This window comes from Taeniopygia guttata, chromosome Z (assembly GCF_048771995.1).
Source record: "Taeniopygia guttata chromosome Z, bTaeGut7.mat, whole genome shotgun sequence".
NCBI classification, from domain to species: Eukaryota; Metazoa; Chordata; class Aves; order Passeriformes; family Estrildidae; genus Taeniopygia; species Taeniopygia guttata.
This window is the reverse complement of record NC_133063.1, coordinates 9,450,260-9,473,484: the sequence shown is the minus strand read 5'-3', so window position 1 is coordinate 9,473,484 and position 23,225 is coordinate 9,450,260. Positions and strand designations below refer to the sequence as shown.

The 23,225-nt window shown below is 40.0% G+C and overlaps 1 protein-coding gene across 1 annotated transcript; it reads right to left on the bottom strand.

Annotated features, from left to right (window-relative positions):
- Positions 1 to 271: 271 nt before the first annotated feature.
- NANS (N-acetylneuraminate synthase) lies at positions 272 to 9,662 on the bottom strand. The gene is made up of 6 exons (XM_002186921.7): positions 9,456 to 9,662; positions 7,920 to 8,135; positions 4,729 to 4,828; positions 4,324 to 4,478; positions 3,057 to 3,323; positions 272 to 2,020 (listed from the first exon to the last, which is right to left on the bottom strand). Exons 1-6 carry the CDS (start codon positions 9,585 to 9,587, stop codon positions 1,811 to 1,813), a joined length of 1,080 nt encoding a protein of 359 aa, XP_002186957.4. The 5' UTR covers positions 9,588 to 9,662; the 3' UTR covers positions 272 to 1,810.
- Between the last annotated feature and the right edge of the window lie 13,563 nt (positions 9,663 to 23,225).

Genomic DNA, 23,225 nt, shown 5'->3' with positions numbered 1-23,225 from the left:
CAACGTTCATATAGAATGAGGCAACACAGCTTGGAAGTTTCTGTATATTGATATTTTTCTTCCCCCGTCTCCCCCAATACATTAATTAAAGTCCTGGAAATTTCTGGAGTTTTTGTTTACAGCAGTCTCCAGGACTAGCCCATAGTAAAAAACCACTGTGACTTGACACTGGTCAGGTAATTTTACATTGTTCAAATACTTTAAGGCCCTTCATCACCAGTGCTGGCACAGGCAAGGTCTGACCATAGGCTGAAATGCAGAAACAAGAGCCTGTTTTATAAGCTAAATTTATTTTTCAAATTTGAAATGAAAAACCAAATCTTTTAACAATTGAGTATTTTTTTAATGTAAGGCAAGCATGCTGCATCAGTCACAGCTCACATATGGTGAAGTAATTGACTCAACCTCTGCTTCCCCATTTAAAGATGTGAATACAGTTTCTTCAGAAATGCACAAGGGAAAATTTTGAAAGTAAAGAGTTTATAGCCACAAAACCACTCACCATCAAATTCAAGATACTTCACCAACTCACAACAAAAAGGTAGCAAGTTCCAAGTAACCATCACTAGTTAATGATTCCACCACAGAAAAGAAGCAGATGAATTATTGCAAAGCAGTTCTGTGCTAAGCATAGGTAGTTGAAAAATGAGTGGGTTGCAGCTGCTGCTATATGGCTCCCTTCTAGTCAAAGGGAAAAGCAGCAGGTGATAGGAGTGACATTGCATTTCTCCCTTGGAAAGGGAGAAGCTGGGATGCAAGAGCAGACCACACAAAGTGTGTACTGACCATCATGCTGAAGCATAACGGTGTGATGTAGTCAGGCAGTCAGCCTCAGCCACCAGTGGTGGGAGAAAAACCCCAATGTAGAGGATTTGCTGGTTAGTACAGAAAAAAAAAGCTGCTCAGACTTCACCAGCATTTTGCTTCCTGCCTGAGAAGCTGATCCCCAGGTCCAAAGAGAGGCACCCAATGCTCTGCAGAACCGATTTAATAGTCCAGACTTCACTCAACTTGCAATAGGTATTTTTCACAATTTCTGAAGCGTAAGTTAAATTTATTTCTACTGATTCATCTCAGATGTACTTTTTGTCCCTGCTCAGTCTCTCTGGCTTTCCTTTTTTGGCCTTTCAGATCACAAAAGACTCTCTTGCCCCTTAAATGGGACTTTTCTAAATATCCCTATGCTTCCTTTCCTTGCACTGTCTCCCGATAACTTAGCTTTCTCAAGAAGTCCATTTTCCCACAGAACACAGATTCCTGCAACCCACTGCTTTATCATGACACTTTAAAAGACTTTGATCTTAAAAATAAATCCATCCAGGTTGCATTTATAGTTTTCAGTTCAGTGTATGTAAACTTTTGCTTATCTGTACTCAACTCCAATCAAAGTCCTGCTATCACAGGGGCTCAGCAAATGGCAGAAAAGAGAGGAGTATGGAAAGATACAGGGCTAGAATAATTCAAAGTGTAGATAAAATTCTCATGATTTACTGTATTCTTAACAGGAAAGGGAAGCTGGAAAGCAGCAGTCTGTGGTATTTTATTTGGCAGAACTCCAAATTAATCTACATTAAGTGAAATGGAGAAGAGAGGACCATGACAATTCCTAGGCACAATGCTATACAGTTTCAAATAAAATCTTCATAATTTATATCCCCTTGTTTCTGAAACTTCCTGCTAATGAGAACCTGAAAATTCTAACCTGTTTGCACCCTCATAATTACACCCCTTTCTTCTAATCTACCATGCTGCAGTCCTCAAACATGTTGCATGGTAGTACATTGAGAAATATGGAACGGAATGCTTTGGTTTAGCACTTCACTTTTTTAACATGATTTTCCACTACTTGCTCAGTGATGGTTTCATCTTCTTCAATATTTTTTTTGACCTTCTGGCCCACCAGATCAAAGATGCATTCTGGGGGAAATCCCTTTGGTTCTCCCACCTTCACCGTCAGCATGTCAAGTGTCAATATTGCACCTTCAGGAATTGCCACTTTTGCCACTACTGACTTTCCCAGCTGCAGGGAGGGAAAAAAAAACCAATATTGAAGTTAAAAAAATTGCTAGGTTAGTATAACAAAAAAGGATAAAAAATATTCTGCAGTTATTTGAGAACAGGTTGTGTAGAACTGCCTTCTCCATTACTTATTCCAAATGAAGATTAATTTAGCATGGCTACTTTCACTGTAACTAGGCTACCAGGCACATGCAGATGTTTACTGAAACTGGACAGTGGCTCACTGGAATTTTTCAAAATCACAATGGAAGGAATCTGATTAGAATGACTGGTATTTTAGCTTAGTGTAAAAGCAGCTCATATACAATCATAGAGATATTATTCCTATTATTATTGCCAAGTATCTGGCACTGGTGAGGCCACACATCTGGCCTTGTGTCCAGCTCTAGGCCCCTGACTACAAGGACACTGAAGTGCTGGAGTGAATCCAGAGAAGGGCCACAGAGCTGGTGAAAGGTCTGGAGCACAAGTCCTACGAGGAGTGGCTGAGGGAGGTGGGGTTGTTTAGCCTGGAGAAAACAAGGCTCAGAGGGGACCTTATCATACTACAACTCCATGAAAGGAGGCTGTAGTCCAGTGGGGGTTGTGCTTGTAGTCAGGCACCAGCTGACAGAACCAGAGGAAATGGCCTCAAGCTGTGCCAGGGGAGGGTTAGACTGGATACTAGGAAAAATTTGTTTTCTAAAAGGGTGATCAAGCACTCAAACAGTCTAGAACATGGAAGCAGTTCAGAAATGATTCCTGAAGTTATTTAAAACATGTAGACATGGCACTTAGGAACATACATGGTTGGACTTGGCAGTGTTAAGCTGGACTGAATGACCTCATGGGTCTTTTCCAACATAAATGACTCCATGCTGTTACTCAACTTAGTTAACCACTGGATTATAAACATAGAACTCTATTATAATCAAAACTGCCAACATTACGCAGCGTGAAATTCTGTAAGTGCAGAGGCAGAAACACTAGTACAATAAACAATTTGCAAGCTATTTTTCTGACTATAGAGTTATTAGCTATAGGTCTAAATTAGTTACCTTTTCATTGCAAGCCATTTCACAGGGCAGGAGCTGTTTGATTGGAGAACCCATTGCTTTTTCCACAGTACGGATGGCTTTCACTAACTCCGCCAGTTCATTTGGCTCCAGAGATGCTTGGTGGTCGCTTCCTTTCCACGTTTTGTCGAGAGTCACGTGGCGTTCCAGCACTTTAGCACCCATAGCAACAGCTGCCACTGAAATGGCTATGCCAGTTTCATGCCCCGAGTAGCCAATGGGGATATCAGGAAAAGCTGACTGATATGCCTTGAATCATGACAGAGTTGGTCTGAGTTGGTAGCAGTTTCAAAGATAAAGCAAATTTAACAGTGGTAACTGCAGTGGACAAATACTGTGCCATAAAACAAGCAACTGGTTATGCAGAGAATGCCACCTTTTAAATTCAACAAGTCACACTGCATTACTGATCACCACATTCCAAATTTGACTAATATTATCAATACTGACAAGAAAAAGGAAGCATGTTCTCTTCTACAATCTATGTTTCTCCTTTTAATTCAGTTCTATTACTCAAGGTCTTCAAAGCCTGTATCAGTTTAAATAACAGTAATAATATCCTATTTTTATCCAAGAACCCAGTGGATCGATTAAACTTAATCTGTAACCAAACAGATTTTTTCAACACTGTATTTAAAATCTGAAGCAATCTTTTAATCCATGCATACAGAACACTCACCACATCCTAAAGGCACTTAAATGCAGCCATGTGGCATTCTATTAAAAATAATACACTATGTGTGCATAGATCACTGGACAGTTTGGGAAAACTTTCTTACATCACTATTTAGTGTATCCAGGTAACATTTCAAATGAAGGAAACTACAGTAGGGTTCAATCAATTTTCTTCATGGCTCTGATACTTCATGAAACTTTAAACAAAATTTCTGTCTAGCTCTCTGTTTAGAATTACATTCTCACTTCATGAACCTTCTTAACAGCCACAGTCTACATGATTTTTCTTAGCATTATAAACCACAGGGTTAACCTCTTAACCTTGTCATGTTTTCCTCTGTTGAGCTGTGAATACTCCAGCAACATCCTTTATCATATTCCTCAAAGATGAATTCTGCTAAAAAAGGACGCAGTGCATCTTTTACTTCAGTGTGAGTTAGAGGAACATGATACATCTTGTAACTTCTCAGAAGCAAATTCCAGCACACCTTAAGAGCTGGAAGTGTATCTCAGTAAAAGGACACTGCCCTTCTCTGCTACCCCACCGACAGCAGGCTCTGGGTTACTCACTGACCGATATGACACGGAGATTGACGTCCTCTGGCTGAAGTGGGTACGCGCTGGTGCACTGCAGGAAGCAGAAGTTTGGATTTATGGGCTTCACAATCTGATAAACCTGATGCATTGTGTTCATGGACTGCATCCCACTGGAAATCACCATTGGACGACCTAGCCATTAGAAAATACACACAAGTTTTGTCCTAGGTCTACAAGAAAGCTACCCAAGATTAAATTAAATTCTTTAAGTAAATTAATTCAGTAAAACTAGAAAAGAATGCTGGGTAAAACTTTTTTTTTCAAAGTCTAAGGGTGAGTTTCTTTTAAAGAAACTTCAGATTTTTCCCAAAAATCAACTGGAGGAAAAATGTAACAACTGAGCTACTGATGTTCACCAAGATGACTCAAAGAAAATGCTTACCTTTCTTTGCAGTCTTTTCCAAATATGGAAAATTATTTGTATCTCCTGATCCTACTTTGAAAAATGGAACATCCAGTTCATGTAGAAATTCCACAGCCATCTACAAGGAGAAGAAATAGCTGCGTTTTAAGACTCCACTTCAGCTGGATAAAGGGATAAATAACTACTGTGTTTGGAAAGAAACAACCTTTTAACACAGCAAACACAATGTTTAATTAAACAGGTCAGTATTATAGACATCTTCACAAAAAACACTGCTCTGGAAGTAACATTTGCTTTCTTGACAATTATAGTTTCTGATTTCCCTCTAGGTGAAGTATAATTATGATGCCCTCTTTCATCCTTCTATTTTAGTGCAGTTTTGACTGGGATCACTGTCCCAAGGCAGTCTCTGGTCACACCAGCTGTACATTCTGCTGCTTAGGGAGCTCCAGCTCAGCTTGAGGATGAACTTGTCTATCACAACATTCTTGCTTTTGTCTCTTTTTTTAAACGCTACCAGAGAGAGCAACTACCTGCAGATGTAAGTCTGCCTGTTGAAGAAGAAATGTTATACAAGCATGCACACAGTTTTCCTGCCACACACGTCCTGCAGGTCAGAAATATTAAGCCAAAGAGTGTTTAAAATTACAGACAGTAGAATAGATTCATCACACTGAAAACTTGTGCATATTAAATAAGTACCAGAAAAAAAAAAAAAAAACCAACAAAAGTGCCCAAAAAGGGAAATCCAAAATTAGTTAGCTTTTAGGAGAGATACTAGACAATAAATATGCCAAAGCAAAGACTATAAAACTGTCTATTTAAATGCTAATTATACCTGTCCTTTATCTAAAAGTATGAGTGCTGTATTGAAGACAATTCAAGAATTATTAGAGGCTTCCTGAAAACGGGTATTACATCAGTAAGTGGCCTTTTAAAAATTAGTGCTTTATTGGAAGAAAATTTAAGTTCCAAATCTATCACACGCAAGAGGTATTTAAATCTGCCATTCACCTCTGGGGAAATAATGAAATTTTACCTATGTCCCTGATCAACCACCCACTAACACTTTTAATTTGTTCAGCTTTTTCCTTATTGCAGTTACGTTTACTTAATTCCAGAGAAAGAATGCTTATGTCCACGAAGAAAATCACATCTTATTTGGTCTAATTTTTCTATCATCAGTATGATGGAGATTAAATTTCTTGTACCTGTGATGTATAACATCTCTTTATTAACTATTTAGTATAATTTATGCAGATGAATTGTGCATAAAGACAATGATTATTCTATATTAAAAAGGCACAGATCTTATCTCAGGAAATGGCAAAAAATTAAATACTACAGGTACTCGCATCTAAGGCCACTCTTCATTAGGTAAATATCTCTTGAAAATTAGCAGCTTGTCTTTAAGAGATTCAAGAACCAGGAAGTAATTTCAAATAACTGGAAGGACATTAAAGGGAGTGGTTCAACGAGATCCTGCTTTGTCTCCAGTACACACTGGAACAGAATAGATAAAGAAGTTATTCATAGGCTTTTTTATTTATTTCACACATCACTTAAATAATTTCTTCATACAGTTAAACACACAATTTAATCTCTTTGACATAGCTGGACTTCTCGCGATTATGTTAAATTTACAGAAGTTAATGTATAAAAACTTTCAGGAGTTTAATGTATTCTTAAAGAGTTTTTATGTCAATTTATGCAATATTTTAGGTTCCAAACCCCTGTCTTGCAGAAAAGACACCAGAAATATTAGGAGTTGTGTAATGTAATTACTGCTCAATAAAATATCACAAACATGTATCACTTCTGTTAATTAGCTGATAAAGCCACATACAAAGGAGCACAGCAGAGAAAAAGAGGGATCTCAGCAGCAGAAAGTGGTCTCAGTGGCTGCCTATAAAAGGTGTTGTGTTGCACTACAGCCTTTAGAAACCAGAGGTTTTAACATCAAAGAAGGAATGTGGGTTTTTTCCCCTCCCCAAAGGCACGTGGGTCTTCTAAGATCCCAGATACAGAAGTCCAAGACTCTGGGGTTCATTTACTCCTTTCTTAAAGAAGCACATGTTGTTCAGATGTGAAGACAGCAACAAAAGAAACATCATCACACTCTCTTTTCACAGATCTATCTCTGAATCCATGGCACTGAGCTATTACCATATACAAATAGACAAATCATATTTGTCTATCGTCAGATGAAGAGGGAAAACAAATTGTAAGAAATAACACTGATATATCAGGAATTGTCTCTGATTGCAAGAGTGAGACACTGAATAGATTGCCTTAAAATACTAAGTAAATGACATCCTTGTCCTATCCTGGATATGTCTGCTTCCAGAAAGCCAGGGACATTGCTCTGCAGGCCATATGCAAGAGTGGGTAGCTTACTTCTGGTAGGGTCCCTTTCCGCTTGGTTCTCTGTATTTTCTAGGCCACAGAGAAAAATAAATCCACAATCTCTCATCTATACTGAAGTTCAGTTGTTACCTGACCGTTACAGCTTATGCATATCAACTCTATGTTGCATTTGTTAATACTGTCACTACCATTATCCTGAGGCAAGTGACATGCAACAGCTCCAAGTACACACGTCTTCAGGGGGAACAGCAGCAGGAGTTTCATGGAGTTGTGAAGCTGGCGACTGACTGTTCAAGAACCCACTGGCAAAAAATCAGTAAATGATTCAGCAGTAACAGGACAAAATACTGAGCCCCTCCATGAGATCAGCAAAAAGAATAGAGGCATAAACACTTCTGCTGCTTAGAAACACCACAGAGGATCTAAAAAACAATAAGGAGACAGGAAAAAAGGAAGGAAATAATAGGGATCAGATAAAGAAAGGAATCTGGTTTAAATACAGAAGGAAGTTTGATATGCTTGAAACCAACACACCAGACAACACCAAAGAGCAGTCTGATCACCATCTTGATCTACACTCTCAAAGCTTCAATTGCTGATGAAGGTCAAAATGAAGCCTTGTCCTTAATATTACTTACTGTGTATAAGCATCTCAGCACAGGTGGCAAAATATTCAGCCAACCATTGTAGAGACACAGGTGAACACAGGGCAAATTACTCTAGGTCTCTCACTTAGAAATTGATTGTCCATATACTCTTTTTCTGTAAGAACTATCACACCTAAGTAATACCCAACAGACACAACAGTCACTCCCCTTGTCGCTCCAGTATGGCTTACATACCTCATCCATGCCAGAAGCTGTGAAGAAAATGCCAATTTCCTCTGCATACTTCTTTAGCTCTCTATATTGGTCATGACTGAACTCCAAGTGGCGCTTGTGCTCCCCATAGGTCTTTCCCCAGGAGTGTTTAGAGGTGTAGGGTCTTTCTAAGGCTTTCTTGTTGAATTTGTACTCCAGTTCACTCTTCTGGAACTTGGCACAGTCGGCTCCACACTCCTGCAAAACAAGCTGGTGTACAGTACACCGAGTGGAAATGCAAGTGAACCTGCACTCACCTAACTCTGAATGCAAGGAGTGAGTAACTGATGTGCTCATCTGTTGTGGAGTTTTCACATTATCACCACAGCAGTCACAGAAATGATAATGAACACCGAGTTACTGTGGACCTACACATACACACACAAACCCTTTCATTTCAAAGTCCCGAAACACTTAGTAGAGCAGTGGTTCAGAGAAATCATATTAAACCTATATCACTACTTAGCTATGCATGATGCTTATTCAAGAGCTGACTTCTGTAGTGTTTTTCCCGGATTAGCTGTCACTGATAACTCTACATTAAAAAAGGCACAGGATTCTGTGGAACAAGGAGTATGTATCTGAAATAGAATCATCAAGGCTAGAAGAAACTTTTGAGGTAATCCAGCCCAACTATCCACCCAGCATCACCACAAGAACACATCACCAGCCAGCATCACCTCTAGATCATATCACCAGCACCAGATACCTCTTGAACACCTCCTGGAATAATTAATTTGAAGTCACACAGTGAAGACATATCCTGATTAGAGCAGTCTCCACTTACACAGAACTGAATACACCATGCCCCAAGCAGTGATGATGTGTGATTCTCTATCTAATGAATATAACATCAAATTTGACAGCAGTGTAGCTGTCTTACCAGACGACACAAGCTTTACTGCTATAAAGGTCTGATGTCAACCAAGTCTAACTGGAGGTTCATTAGAGACAGTTCAGCAGCCGCTGATACTACCTAAATTCTCCATAAGCTCATGCCCCAGCTGTGGGGCTGCAGCCGTGACACAAGATCACACAAAGAATCAGCAGGAAAAGACCTCTGAGACCATCGAGTCCTTGAGGTGACTGAGCACCACCTTGTCAAACCCACCATGGCACCAAGTGCCACGTCCAGTCTTTCCTTAAACTCCACCACGGACAGTGACTCTGCCACCTCTCTGGGGTGGTGCTCGATGTCTGTTCAGCCTTTTTGCGAAAAAATTCTTCCTGATGTCCAGCCTTAACCTCTGCGGCACAGCTTGAGACCACGTCCTCTCATCCTACCCGGTGGAAGAGGCCGATCCCCACCTGAACAAAAGCTCCTTCAGGAAGTTCTAGAGTGACGGTGTCACCCCCGAGCCTCCTTTTCTCCAGGCTGAACAAGCACATCTCCCTCAGCAGCTCCTCACAGGAGAAGCACTCCAAACCCTTCATCAAAGCCAAACGCAAGGGTCTCCCTGCAGACAATCTGTGCTTGGAATAAACCCATCCCCCGGCGCTCTCGCTCCCCCGCCTCACCTTGACCATGCGGATCATGCGCTTGGCGATCTCCAGGTCGCCCTGGTGGTTCTGCCCGATCTCGGCGATGATGAAGCAGGGCTGGTCGCCGCCGACGCGCCGCCCGGGGCACAGCTCGAACTCGCCGGCCATGCTGAGATGGCGGCAGCGCCACGGCCCGCCCGCGACTGCGCCACCGCCGCTCCCGGCCCCGCCGCGCCTCTTCCCGGCCACACCAATCGGTGCCGGCATTCCCGGTCCGGCCGCGCCTCTTCCCGGCCACACCAATCGGTGCCGGCATTCCCGGCCCCGCCGCGCCTCTTCCCAGCCGCACCAATCGCTGCCGAAATTCCCGGTCCTGCCGCGCCTTCTCTCCGCCTCAGCGATCGGCACCGCCCCTCCCTCAGCGCCGCCTCCCCGGCAGGGGGCGCTGCGGCAGCGCCCTCAGCGCTTCCCGCCTCCGCCACGGCGGCACCAGCCGAGCGCTCCACCCAAAAGGTTTAAAATTCCCGGGATGGTGGCTCCACCACCTTCCTGGAAACCTATTCCAGTGCCTGACCACACCCTGACAGTCACAATTAAAAAAAAAAAATTCTAATTAAAAAAAAAAATCTAATCTGGATCTCCCATGTCTCGCATTAAGGCCATTTCCTCTTGTCCCCTCACCGGCCCGGAAGGAGACACCGACCCCGCACCTCAACACACCCTCATTTCCAGCTACAACGTATTTCAAGAGTTGTAGAGGCTTGATTCAGACAAAACTTTTCCATGATACGTGGAAATAAGTGGTAAAATGTGAAGCAATGGCTAAGGCCACTTCTGAGATTATTTTACTCCAAAATCCTTCTGTGAAAAACACCAGTCACTTGTTTTTTTAAAAATTTTAAAAGTTTAATAATAATAAAATTGTTATAAAAATAGTAATACAATTAGAGTAATAAAGTTTAGAGTTAGGACAATTACAAGACAATAAAAACCAAAGAATTGCAGATGTCTGGATGCTCTCAGACACTAAGTCACAGAAAGCATCCCTTGTGAACAAAGGAATAACCTAAAAGTAATAACCTGTTGCATATTTATATATCTCATACATCATGCATAACTTCCTTGCAAATTAAGAACTTTTCTGGTTTTCAACTTCTTCTCCTTCATCTTGGTGGTTCCAAAAAGACGGAGAGAAGATGGAAGAATGTTTGTCTTTTCTGATAAGGAGGCTGTAACTTTATGGGCCCCCTTCACTGACATCTCTGTGTGAAGAATTTCTTGATTATCTCATCTTCCCGCTTGAGCTTGCAACAAATCCTGTATCACAGAGTTTCTATTTTAACATTATGTTGTAACCTAAAACTACATTTAACACACTACTTAAAAGAATTAATACAGCAAAACTTTCTAACATTACACATATAATATTAATTGTAACATTTGTGAAAAGTCAATCATAAAATATGCATTTTTCACGCTCTCTGACTGACACTTGTGACACTCTGGGCCTGTCTGTGAGGTTTTTAATGCAACTGAAAATCAATCATTTCAATGGTTATGATTTTATGGTACATATCTGGTGGTTTTTTGTTTGTTTGTTTTATCTAGCTTGTTTTGTTTTGGTGAGTGATATGGAGTTGAGTCTCATTGACACACAATGTTAGTACCACAGTTACAGTACAGTAATTATTTTTGCTGGTGTTGACTGTTCCCCAAGGAGAACTGTGTCCTTCTGACAGACTGCAGTGACTGATTGAACACAACTAGCAGATTCTAAGCTGTGTAATACTACATGAGAAATAGCCTAAGAAATTGCCTCAATTTAAAATCAGAAATGGCCCTGATGATGATACAGTGCAATATGCCAGTGGCTCTTGAAAAGGATGTTGTCTTTTACAAAGGATTAAATTTTATAAATTATAGTTAGAACACCATATAAATATAATTTCTTTTTCTCTTTATGTGACCAAGAATTGCAGACAATATAAACATATAAAATGTTTGTATCAGTATAAAACCAGCCAGTTCTCTAGAAACAGGTCAGTTACCTAAGTTCTCTCATAAACGAGAAAGTTTTCTGACAACAGAACTCCTACTAAGCATTTGTACCGCTCAATTACATTGACTACAGTCACAGGTGGATACCAATGCAGGCATAGCTTTTTTTACGGGTGCTGAATGACTGTTACAGAAAGAGATCTGAATAAAATACAGTCCCTATAGAAAAGGTTGCATGTATGCAATGTTTAATACATACTTACTGTTTTTATGAAAAATTTCCAGAGAAAATAGAGAAGGTATATGTACTGCAGATATTAATGATGTACACCATATGGGCTACAACATATAATTTCAGGAATTACATAGCTTGGAAAGGCATATTGTAGTCTGTTGAACTTTAGGATACTAAAAATTAACGATTTATGAAAACACCTGACACTCAGTATTGGCTTTGCAAAACAATTTGTGAATGTAACCTTAATGCTGCTTGCATACAGACACTGAGAATAATTATAATGAAGTTTAGCCCAAAAGTTTGCTGATTGAAAAAGCAACTCCTTAATTGTCTCTAAATTGTAGTATCTGAAGCAAGCCTGTAATGTGCTACGTTTCACTGAATTTTAGTTTTCACTGTTATATACAACCTATCCCATGAGACATTTCTCCAACTACACTACATGGCTTGAGGCCAAAAGCCCAGTTTGTTCTTTTAGTTCCTTAGGTGCTCTAGGTTCTTCCTGCACAAACATTTACCACCAGCTCCACAGAACAGAGACATACCTTTCTTTCCTGGGGCAAGTTCCTTGTTGAGTCGTCAGGTAAAGACGCAGGAAAAAAATGCCTCCAGAACACAAGTAATTAACTTCTGGAATAATTTTGCAATGACATAATAACATTTTGTGTAGTATAGCCTAAAAATGAGAGAAGATTGAGCCCCTGTGCTTTTAATTATTTGGTATTAAAGCAGTAGAATGAAAGGTAAGATGACACACCGTGATATATATAGATATATATACACATATAGAAATATTTCTAATGTAAAGCACTAAAGTAAGAAACAAATAATAATAATATAATTGTGAACTTTTCCAACCCAGGCAGTTTTACCCTCCCTAACACTTCCTAAGGAAGGTCAGGGCACAATAATTCTGAAATTATATTCTGTGAAACTGTGTTCCTGTGTCTAAAACCCTGGTTCTGTTGCAGGTTTGTCTTTTATTTCAGTGGAGGAGCCAACTAACACTGAGCATTTGATGGATGTATTTACAGACAATAATGAGGAGCATACAGAGAATACAACAGAATACTTCCAGCTGGAAGGGACCTACAGTGATCGTTCAGAGCAACTGCTTGACCATTTCATGGCTTGTCAGTGTGATGGTTGCCACACTGATAGTTATCACACTAGGCAAACTGAATTTACATGCAGTAATACTTTGTTCAGGAATTACAGAGCTTGAGACAACAACAGTGCATGTAGTTTAAATACTCAGACACAGACTTCTGTACAGCCCTAAAACTTGACTGGCATGATAAAAGATATTTGAAGAGCCTTGGTCCTTGAAACAGACTATGTTCTTGCAGCTTTGATATAGTTTTTAGGAAGAAAATTCCATGATAATCCAGTGATGACAACCATTTGCCAGCAGCAATTCCTTTCAAATATCAAGATCTAGTACATTTCATACAAACGTGACTTTGTCAGTGAGTTTTAATTCTCTGGTCTCTTTTCCTTAGATGATATACTCTGAAATTCTGGGGATGTTAACTTCCCATGGCCACATAATCTATCTGTTTTATTCATAAACAGTGCATAATCTACGTGCATTTGCTGTTGATTGCTTCCTTGTCCTCCTTGTTATGTCTAAAGAAATGTTCTCAGCACTTAAGGTTATAATTGTCAAGAACCAGAAGCAGACTGCCAGTGAGATGTTTATAGTCCCGTGGCCTCTGTTTTTTGCCTGTGCACATATTTTCAAGGTCTCTGGTATTATCCCACACTCAGACTCTACATCATAAGAAAAGACACCTGGTACTAAATTTCAGTTTGCACTGAGTAAATTCACTCAAACTAATAACAAACGTAACAGCCCACCAGTTCTTGTAGCCTTGCAATGCTGGCATTAGATTTCTTACTAGCAATGACAGTGTAATTTTTTTATTGGGCCATCCAGGCCATAGGTGACAGGCAGTACATCTCCTTGTGGTGATAGCAAAAATTTGATTTCTGCCGATTCTCTTTATTTCATCCCAATCCCATTTGAATTTTAGTTTCCACACAAGTTCTGACAAGCTAAGAACACCAGCGTGTTTCCCTTTTGCTCTGACCAACTTTCTCATGCAACTTTGAGAACAAGCCTGTGTACTATGAATGTGTCCAGATGTGCTAATAGTTCAGTAAATTACAGTAATGGATTAACTTTGTCCTTTCACCAGATCTTGTGGAGTTTAAGTAACTTTAAACAACTTCCACAGGAAGAAGTGAAAGATGGAGATTGCATACAGTATTTGGGAGGGGTGGCTGGGATTATATGAATGAGACAACTCTTACTGACAAACAGTGATTAAGGGTTACAGCGGCAGGAAGGGATTCAGAAGCGAAAAGGTATAAGGAGAAACTAGGGAAGAATAACAGAATAAATTGATACTGGCTGATACTGGGCCAGTGGATTGCTGAGAATGCTGTGAAGCCCAAAGATGTGAGGAGCATAAGAAGCTGGACTGAAAGTTGAAGGGTACTGAAGGGTTTCATGATAAATGCTGCTGGAAGTAGCATCTGGGGGGACTGAGTCATGAAAATCAGAGACTTTCCCTAGTGCTATGAGTAATATGAGACAAATGGGGCTATAAATAAGGGGTCTGCATGAGGAGAAGGCAGGGTTTAACATCATCTTTTTTTTTCCCCCTAAAAAATCACAAGCAAAGGACTTTGATTCATTAGAACATATTCAAAATTGGTCAAGATTTAGAATTTAGCTAGAGGCCTACCTAGAGTATATGTTCCCTTTCCTTATGCACAGCTGTTTTCTCTCCTTCAGTTATTTCCTGAGCTGAAGGGACAAAGCTCTCTGTATGCCAACCCTCTGTGTATCACTGGGGTGCACTGGCTTACAATTTTTGATTTGACAAGACACATGATCAGGGCTATGACACAAAGTACATGTTTAGGGGTGTACAGCCCTCAGATGATAGAGGCTGCTAGTTTTAAGATTTTTCAGTCATCATTTTTGCCTCTTTCAGCATACTTAGTGAACAGTCAGTAAAATACCCCCCTCAAGAGCAGTCTTGCCCTGGACTGCACCAGATGTGCTGGAGGTGACTGTCCTAGTCTGTATATCCTGTGTTTTACAAGACAGCAGGGAAATAGTGACCAAAGTTTTAGGGAAGAGAAAGCTAGTCCCTAAATCAACCAGTTCTATGTCACTGTTTTTGCTACCAAATTGCTGGACTGATCACTAAAATAAGGTTTCCATATCTAATTGTCAAGCTGAATTCTTATAGCTGGCTTATTCAAGGCATTATTGTTTAGTTTACAGGTCTGTTGAATTCTTATAGCTACAAATCAGTATGAGAAATGTGCTGAACTAACACAATACCTATATAAAATACCTGGTCTTTGGTATCTCTGAATTGACATTTGGAATAAATAGACACCATACAGTCTAATCTGGTTGTACTTCAGTTCTACTCTGTAGGAGCAGAGGGAGGAGAGCACACTGTACATTGAGGGCAGAGATGGAGAGGACTAATACTCTCACTTTTCTGAGAGGTGTGTAAATGTAAATTATTACTTTAAGAAGCTTCCAGGCGATTGTAAAAGCGTAAGGACAGAAATAATATATCTGTTGTCAGAGGAACAGTTGAAAAGTGTATGATGCAGAAACCCGTGACACACAAAACAATGAGAATAAACAGAGTGTTTGTTTGTCAGCTTAGCTCGGGGCTGTCAGTCCTGCCTCAGTGGTGCTATAGGAGTGCCAGTCTACATCTCAGCCTCCTGGCCTGCCTGGATGACATTGCTCATCACTGACCTGCTCATCACTACAGTCTGGGGGCTGAGGTCATAGCCAAAGCCATTCTCAGCTGGTTTGTACATGTCAGTCACAAGTTCCCCTTGTAAGAGGCACATCTTGCATCTGGATCCAGTTGCTTTCCTCCAGCAGATCAGAGCTCAGGTGTGCTGTTGCAAGGAAATAGATCTCTAACACTTCCAAGTATTAGAAAGAAAACTGAACTCTAACTGGAAAAATAAGCATTTACATAGATGCTACTGCCTTGATTAGCCAGGGGAAGAAAAAGTCAAGTTAAATGTCTTTTGTGATAAGGCAGCTGAATGGGTGCTTTCTATGTATTCAGAATGTAGACTACTTTGACACTTAAATAGGGGAAAGTGGTGCAATACCTCACCTTCTGTTTAGAATTCAGTCATAAACCTGTTGCTGTTTTAGGAGGGAAATGAGAAGATTTTGACAGATCCAAGAGCTTCAATAGCTATTGAATACCCAATTTTCCATATGGTCAAACTACCTTTCAAAGTTCTTCTAAAAATTAATTTAAAAAGTAAAAAAAAACCCTCTGTCAATAAAGAATGGCTTTTTTCTTCTACCAGAGCCTTCTTAACTTCCTTACCTTCCAACAGCCTGCAGTAAATTATGATTTCTACTCAATATATGCTTCAAAAATCCCTGTATTTCAAGTGGCTGTCATTTATTTAAGGTTCAATTAAGCTACTAAAAACAAACAAACAAAGAAAACAAACAAACAAACAAAAACAACCCACACTTTGAAAAGCAGATTAAGCAGAAATAGAATTAAAGAGTTACTTTTATTTATACTTCTTTGCATGAGTTGTTTTTATGCAGTCAGGTTCTTCTCAACTTTTTGTGACCTGTGTTGGGTTGGGGAAGTTAAAATACTCATTCTGCACCTCATGGAACGTTTTGTGTCTGTTAGTCAAAGCCAGAAAAGGCCACTGCTTCACTGTTTTTAAGGAAGCTGACAGGACTGTAATGCATGAAAGAAGTGGTAGATTATTTGCTAATATTTCAATTAGTTTTACTACTTTAGGAGCAGCAGAAGTTCCACATTCAGAACTGATACTACAATACAAAGACAATGTATTGTGAAGTAGCCTTAGGAATCCAAACTGTAGAACAAAAATGTAGTACAGATTGTCCAGAAAACTTGACAGGAAACGAATTTACTGAATACATTTTCAAATATCCTACTGAAGTAAAATTTTTCACTAAATACTTCTGATGGCGTTGAGGGAATTTACAATTTCTGCTGTAAATTAAATAGGTCTCTTTAGTTATGTCAGAGAAGATGATGGTGAGATTATAGGATAGAAAGATGTTTATTACCTACACAGTTGCAATCAGTTGTCAGGCTAGGAAATTATCATCTGTGGAAAATTAATTTTTCTCTCAGGACAGTTCTGTCAGGCAGGCTGACAAGTCTTCCTTTGCATGTAAGAACTTCACATGCAGCACATTCTACAGCAAGAAACTGTGAAGCCAAACATACAAGCCATTGCTTTGTGGAATGGGAGACTCTGTTTAATCTTTCACTAGTGAGGAATTCAAAATGTTTTTCTGTGAACTTGTTCTTGAAGATATGAATGGTAATTGCCCTTATTCAGGTATAAGGAACCCTCCTAACTGGCATTTCAAAGATGATTGAGTGGCCTCACAATTACATCAATCATCTTCCTTGTTGACATGGATGCCAGACAAGAGTAGACGAAACAAATTTAATAAGGCAGGAATTTGAGACTACTTGCAGGCTTCAGGAGTTCTGCATGGTAACGAGGTTTTTTTTTTTTTGTTTTGTTTTTTTTTTTTTTTGTTTTGTTTTGTTTTGTTTTGTTTTGTTTTTGGCAATAAGCCTTTATCCTGAAAAGGAGAATCAATGACCTGGCTTGCAAATGTGTTCCAGAAATACCTGCAAATAGGTACTTTTTTATTCTGCCCCTACACAGGGCTTTTCTTCCTGATGATATGAGTCTTGTACCAAGAACTAAAAGGGACCCTTCAAGCATATTCTCCCTTATTATTTCATACACCTCTCAGAACACCACAAAAATGTTGACTTCACCTTCTTTATGGAAATGCAACATGCTGTAAGAGATTTTCTTGTGCATTTCCTCTTACTCCTTTTAGCAAAGCCGATGCTCTTAAGAAAACAAATGGTAAGGCATCAAAAACCTAGTTCTAGTTTTTCCTTTGTTTCTGAGGAAGTAATGATCCATGGGGAGCCACATATTACTGTTTCAACTATCAAAAAGACACCGATCTCTACACTGGATAGTGTGCACTTAAATCAAACTCTCCACCTTGTACTATGAGTAAATTTGGAGCACCTTATTAGGTCTGTTGAAATAAAAAAATTCCTAACCTTCAAGAATCTCAAGGCCCCGCAACCAAGTAGGCTGAACCTATTGAGAAATTGTCTGGAGCAAAGAAACTTTCCCTGGGTGGAGAAGGACCAGTTTAAGGAGCACATAAACAAACAGGCCTTACATACTCTGCCAATGATAAAGCTGACTGATGTCTTTGGGAGTCCACCCTTGATGGTCTTTGAAAGGCCATGGCAACTGAGATTGTCCCTCAAGACTGGAAGAGAGCAAGTGTTACACCTATCTTCCAGAAAGTAAAAAAATAGAGCAACAGACCAACCTGCTTCAGGTGAGCCTCTGGGAAGATGACAGAGCAACTAATCCTGGATGTCATTTCCAATCTCAGGAAGGACAAAAAGTCATCAGAAGTAGCCACCATGCACTTAGGGAAGGAAAGTCATGCTTAACCAACTTGATAACCTTCCACAGTGAGTTGCCTTGCCTGCTTCAAGAATGGAGAGCAATGAGACATTGTTTACCTTGGCTATAATAGGGTTTTAATGCTGTCTTTCACAATGTTCTAACAAGGCAAGCTGAAAAAGCATGGAATAAATAAATGGATACTGAGGTGAATTGAAGATTATCTGAGCAATCAGGTCCAGAGGTTGTGATATGTATGTGATTTTGTAGCACAAAATCAAGCTGGAAGCAAGGTCACTAGCATTATACTTCAGGGAATGACAGTGGGGCCAGTACTGTTGAGGTTCTTCATTAACAACCTGGATGGTGGAGCAGAGTGCTGCTACAGCAAGTTCACATATTATACAAACCCAGGAGGAGTGACTGTTACATCAGAGGGTTGTGCTACCACTGAGAAGAACTTTGGTAGTCTGGAGAACTGGGCAGAGGGGAATCTCATAGAGCTCAACAACGGGAAACACAAAGTCTTACAATGGGATAAGATAATTCCAGCCGTCAATATGTTCTGGGGTCTGGAGAATAGCTTGGCAAGGAAGGGTCTTGGGGTCTTTGGGAGCAAGAAGCTTATTATACACCAGCAATATGCCCTTACAATAAAAAAGGCCAACAGCATCCTGGGCTGCACTAGGAAGACCACTGCCAGCATGTGAAAGAAAGTTATCCTTCCTCTGCATTCAGCACATCTGGAATGCTGAATCCAGTTTTGGGCCCACAGAACAAGAAAGACATGGACATACTGGAGTGAGTCCAGGGCAAGACAACTAAGATTATTAAAGGACGGAAGTACTTTTGTGTTAAGGAGAGGCCCGTTGTATCCATACAAAATGTTTTACCTTCAAGTATTGCAAGATTTTACCTTCATGGTATTGCTTACTCTATAATTCATATTAATATAATTTCAAGTATCTTGGCCCTGTATTTGCAAACCTGCTTCTTTATACTATTCTTGTCATATTACTTACTACTGTTCTGCGCTGGCAGTCTAACCCTCCACTCTGTTCATCTTTGAGCGGCTCTGAGCTTCACTTAGGTAGGGAAGAATGTCTATTCTCTGCATACTCAGATTCTGTTTGAATACCTTGCACAGCTGTGATGATTAGATACAGCTGTCAGAGCAAGAAAAAAGTGACATAGCACCACATATTTATTAGCCTGTAGGTATGTTCCTTATTTTACTACTGAAATAGACTATTGGCTGTTTCTTGGAAAGCAGCTGCACCTCTTATCTTTGTTTGTGTTTGTGTTTAACAGTGTGGACACTACCAGCAGTATCTCTTTGTGACCCCGTCTAATTAAATTATCATGGCAGCAAATCAGCTTGATAAACTGAAAGCAGTGTGTCTTGCCATGGTACTGGAGGTCTTGTAGCAGAAGACGCGTTTGTCAATATACATGTGAAGTAAGGGTGGGTCACTTCAAACCCTCCTGCCTTGCAGGTGACTTGGTGCACCCAAGGAGCCTCTCTCATGAAAAACTGCCTTACTTCTGGGGATGGGAACTACATCTTTTTAAAGACTGTCTTCTCTCACATGTTATAGAAATAAACATGTCTCCAGTTTGATTGTCTGAAAAGGAGATTTGCTCTTTGGTCTTCCTAGGTAGTCAGAGTGGGCAGATGGCTTATCTAAGCTGCTACTGTCAATGTGAGTTATAGACCCTGGCCTGGCTTTAAATCCAACCCCATCCAAACAAGGTGAACAGCTGCAGCATGACTCTGTGGTGCAGACGGGCTTGAATGGCAGTGACATGTACAAATATTTTCTTTGTGGGCTTTAGTCTCCATAAACCCATTTAGTAGAACTGTTAATTTTAGCTGTAAGTGCCCAAGTCAGTGTATGTGCAGTGACCTTTAAAAATCTGCTTTGAGGGAACTTCCAGATTGATGTGATGTGCAGGGTAGCTGTTGTGGAGTGGACTGATGCTGGTAGCTTTATGTGCCTCTCAAACCAGCTCCTTTTGGCTTTTGTACCTTGCAAAGGAGTGGCAATCTGACCCCAAGTAGGCACCATCTTTCTGATACAGTAGTCTAGTTATAAAATACTAGAATCTCGTAAGTGAAAAGCTGGGAGTTTTTTCTAAATTCTGTCTATAGGTTGAAAATTGCTAGTCATCAGCAGTCTGAGGAAACCTCTTAGCTGGTTTCAATGGAACTGGACCAAGTCCTAGTCACTGTGTGCTCTCACCTTCAGCTTGCTGCCAACTGTGGGCTCTTGTGCAGGGAGCTTCTAGTTAGAGAGGGTTCCTGAGAAGTGATTCATGTCCAGATGTCAGCTGTGCAATGCCTTTCTCATTTGCATACTTACCGAGTGTTTTAAGAACTTGCATTTCAATTTTTTTTCCTCTAAAAACATCTGTTCTACTTAATATTTAATTTCTTAAATCAAAAACATTGTGAAAGAGTCAGAGAAATCCCACTATCCTGTTGCAATTACTTTCTTAATGTTGAAAGTGCAGAATTGTGAACCCATATTTTCATAAATTCTCAAAAACATTTTTTATACTACTTCTGAACCAAATCTCAGTATATATAGAAACTGGAATTATATTTTGTAATTTTTTAAAGAATTGAGAGAAGCAGAACAATCCTGACACTCCTTTGTATTTTTTTGCCTTTTTATATTTCTATAAGGGTTTATTCTGTAATATTTCTGTAATAAACTCTTCTCCTCAGTGTGACAGACATATCAACAAACCACTATGGATGAATAACAAAGGGTACGCTACTCTTATGTTTTGTTCTACTCTCTAAGGGGTAACACCTGCCTTTGGAAAAGGAGGTATCTTGACTTCTTATACAGGGTAAAAAAGCAGAAAAGTAATAATAGCTTTGTTAGTGCAAGAACACTTCATAGTGCATCTGAATAATAGATAACATAAAAATGTTTGAATTCATCATCAGAACAGATCTAATGGCTCACTGTATTTTCCTATTCACCTAAAGCAGTAACATTCAGTTACTCATTCTGATAGAACACAGAAAATAATTTTCTTGGGCCATTTGAAAAATTGCTATTCTGCTTATATTTCATATTCCTTAATCCCCATTCTGCTATTTTTAGACAAGCAAGTAACTGGATTTGCTTTTCATTTTAAATCACAATGTCCTACTTGTGTTTGTGCCACAAGAAATCCCCCAAAGGGCTAAGAGGCAGTGGAAATGCAAAAAAAAAAAAGGAAATTAACTAGACAGTCATCCAACATTCACTAGTCATAGTTAAAGGGAAGTATTGCAATATTCCTTTATTACATATAAGGAAAGAAGAGTAATGAAAATGAATGTGGGAGTATCTTTTTAGAAGAACTTGTGGAACAAAGTCAGCAAGTTTCTGTGAGAGCGTGGCATACCCTTCATGATGACATTTCATTTTTATCGTCTCCTGTTGTGATTTATGGGCTTGCTTACTGCTACCGTTTTTAATTCTTTAGCTTTCCCATGGCAGCTGGAGATTATTTAAAATAAATAACCTTGCTGTTTTTCTGTGAGAGACTAAATACAGGAAAGTCTAGCCTCCTGCCATACCATATTCTGAGTTTTCATAGGAAAAACTAGGCACATGTTTTATTTGACTAAATGTGGTGAAGGGAGCTCTCTGCCATACTACAGGAATTTACTTGTCCTTTTTTCCTCTAGCAAATTATATTGATGGGGGAAAAAGTGTAACTGAGCATGTGATTTATCTCTCCCATTAAATTAACATGGGAAACAACTGTCTTTCAGAGTTAAATTTTTCTCTGAATTTGGCCTCCTTCTGAAATATGTCTTAACCTTTGTGTGGGACTGTAACATAAACCTGGATGGCATTACCTCTAATATTTCATTAAAGATACACACAGACTTATAGGCAACATGTAAACGGAATTAAACAAGTACTTCTTGTAGCAACTGCACCAGCCCGAGGGTTGCCAGTGTCACTTTCTCCTTTTTTACAGAAATATTTTCCCCTCCCTCTCTGCTATGCCAATAACCTACGTGCATGGCCAGCAAGTCAAAGGAGGTGATTGTCCCTCTCTCTCCTCATGTGGGACCCCACCTGGAGTACTGCACACTGTTCCAATGCCCTCAGTGTAAGAAAGACGTGGAACTGTTGGAGCAAGACCAGAGGAGGTTATGATGTTGGTAAGAGGACTGGAGCACCACCCCTAAACTAACAGACTGAGGAAGCTGGGTGTGTTCATTGTGGAGAAGAAAAGGTTGTGCAACCTCCCACTATCTGAAGGGTACTACAGGGAAACTGGAGAGGGAGTCAGTGTCAGGAACTGTAGTGTCAGGGTGAGGGGTAATGGGTCTAAACTGGAACAGGTAACATATTAGGAAGACATTATTTAGTCTACTGGCAGGGAGACACTTGAACAGGCTGCCCAGGGAGGTAGTGCATGTCCTAAACCTGGCAGTGTTTAAGCCAGGTTGGATAAGGCCTGGAACAATCTGCTCTAGTGGAAGATGTCCTTGCCCAAGGCAGCAGTGGCTGGGACTAGATGATATCTTAGTCCATTCTAATCCCTTAACATTCTACAATTGTATGATTCTATCTGTGTTGTAAGACAGATACAGGAACATTATGAAAGTAACTGTCAAAAAAATTGAATCAGAAATCACTGCCCTTCCAATGAACATTTTGTCAACACATGATCAATAGAACAAATGCTTCCTGAAGTTACATTGACCTCATTAATGTGTATAAATATCTAAAGTCAGAGGTGTCAAGAGCATGGAGCCAGGCTCTTCTTGGTGGTGCCAGCTGCTAGGACACAAGACAACTGCCAAAAACTGATGCACAGTAAATTCCACTTGAACATGAGAAAGAGCTTTACTGTGTGTTTGACTGAGCATTGGAACAGATTGTCCAGAGATAGTGTGAAGTCTCCCTCACTGGAGATATTCACAAACCATATAAACACAATCCTGTGCCAAATGCTTTGGGACGACCCTGCTTAAGCAAGGAGGTTGAACCAGGTGACACACTGTGGTCCCTACCAACACCTTCTGT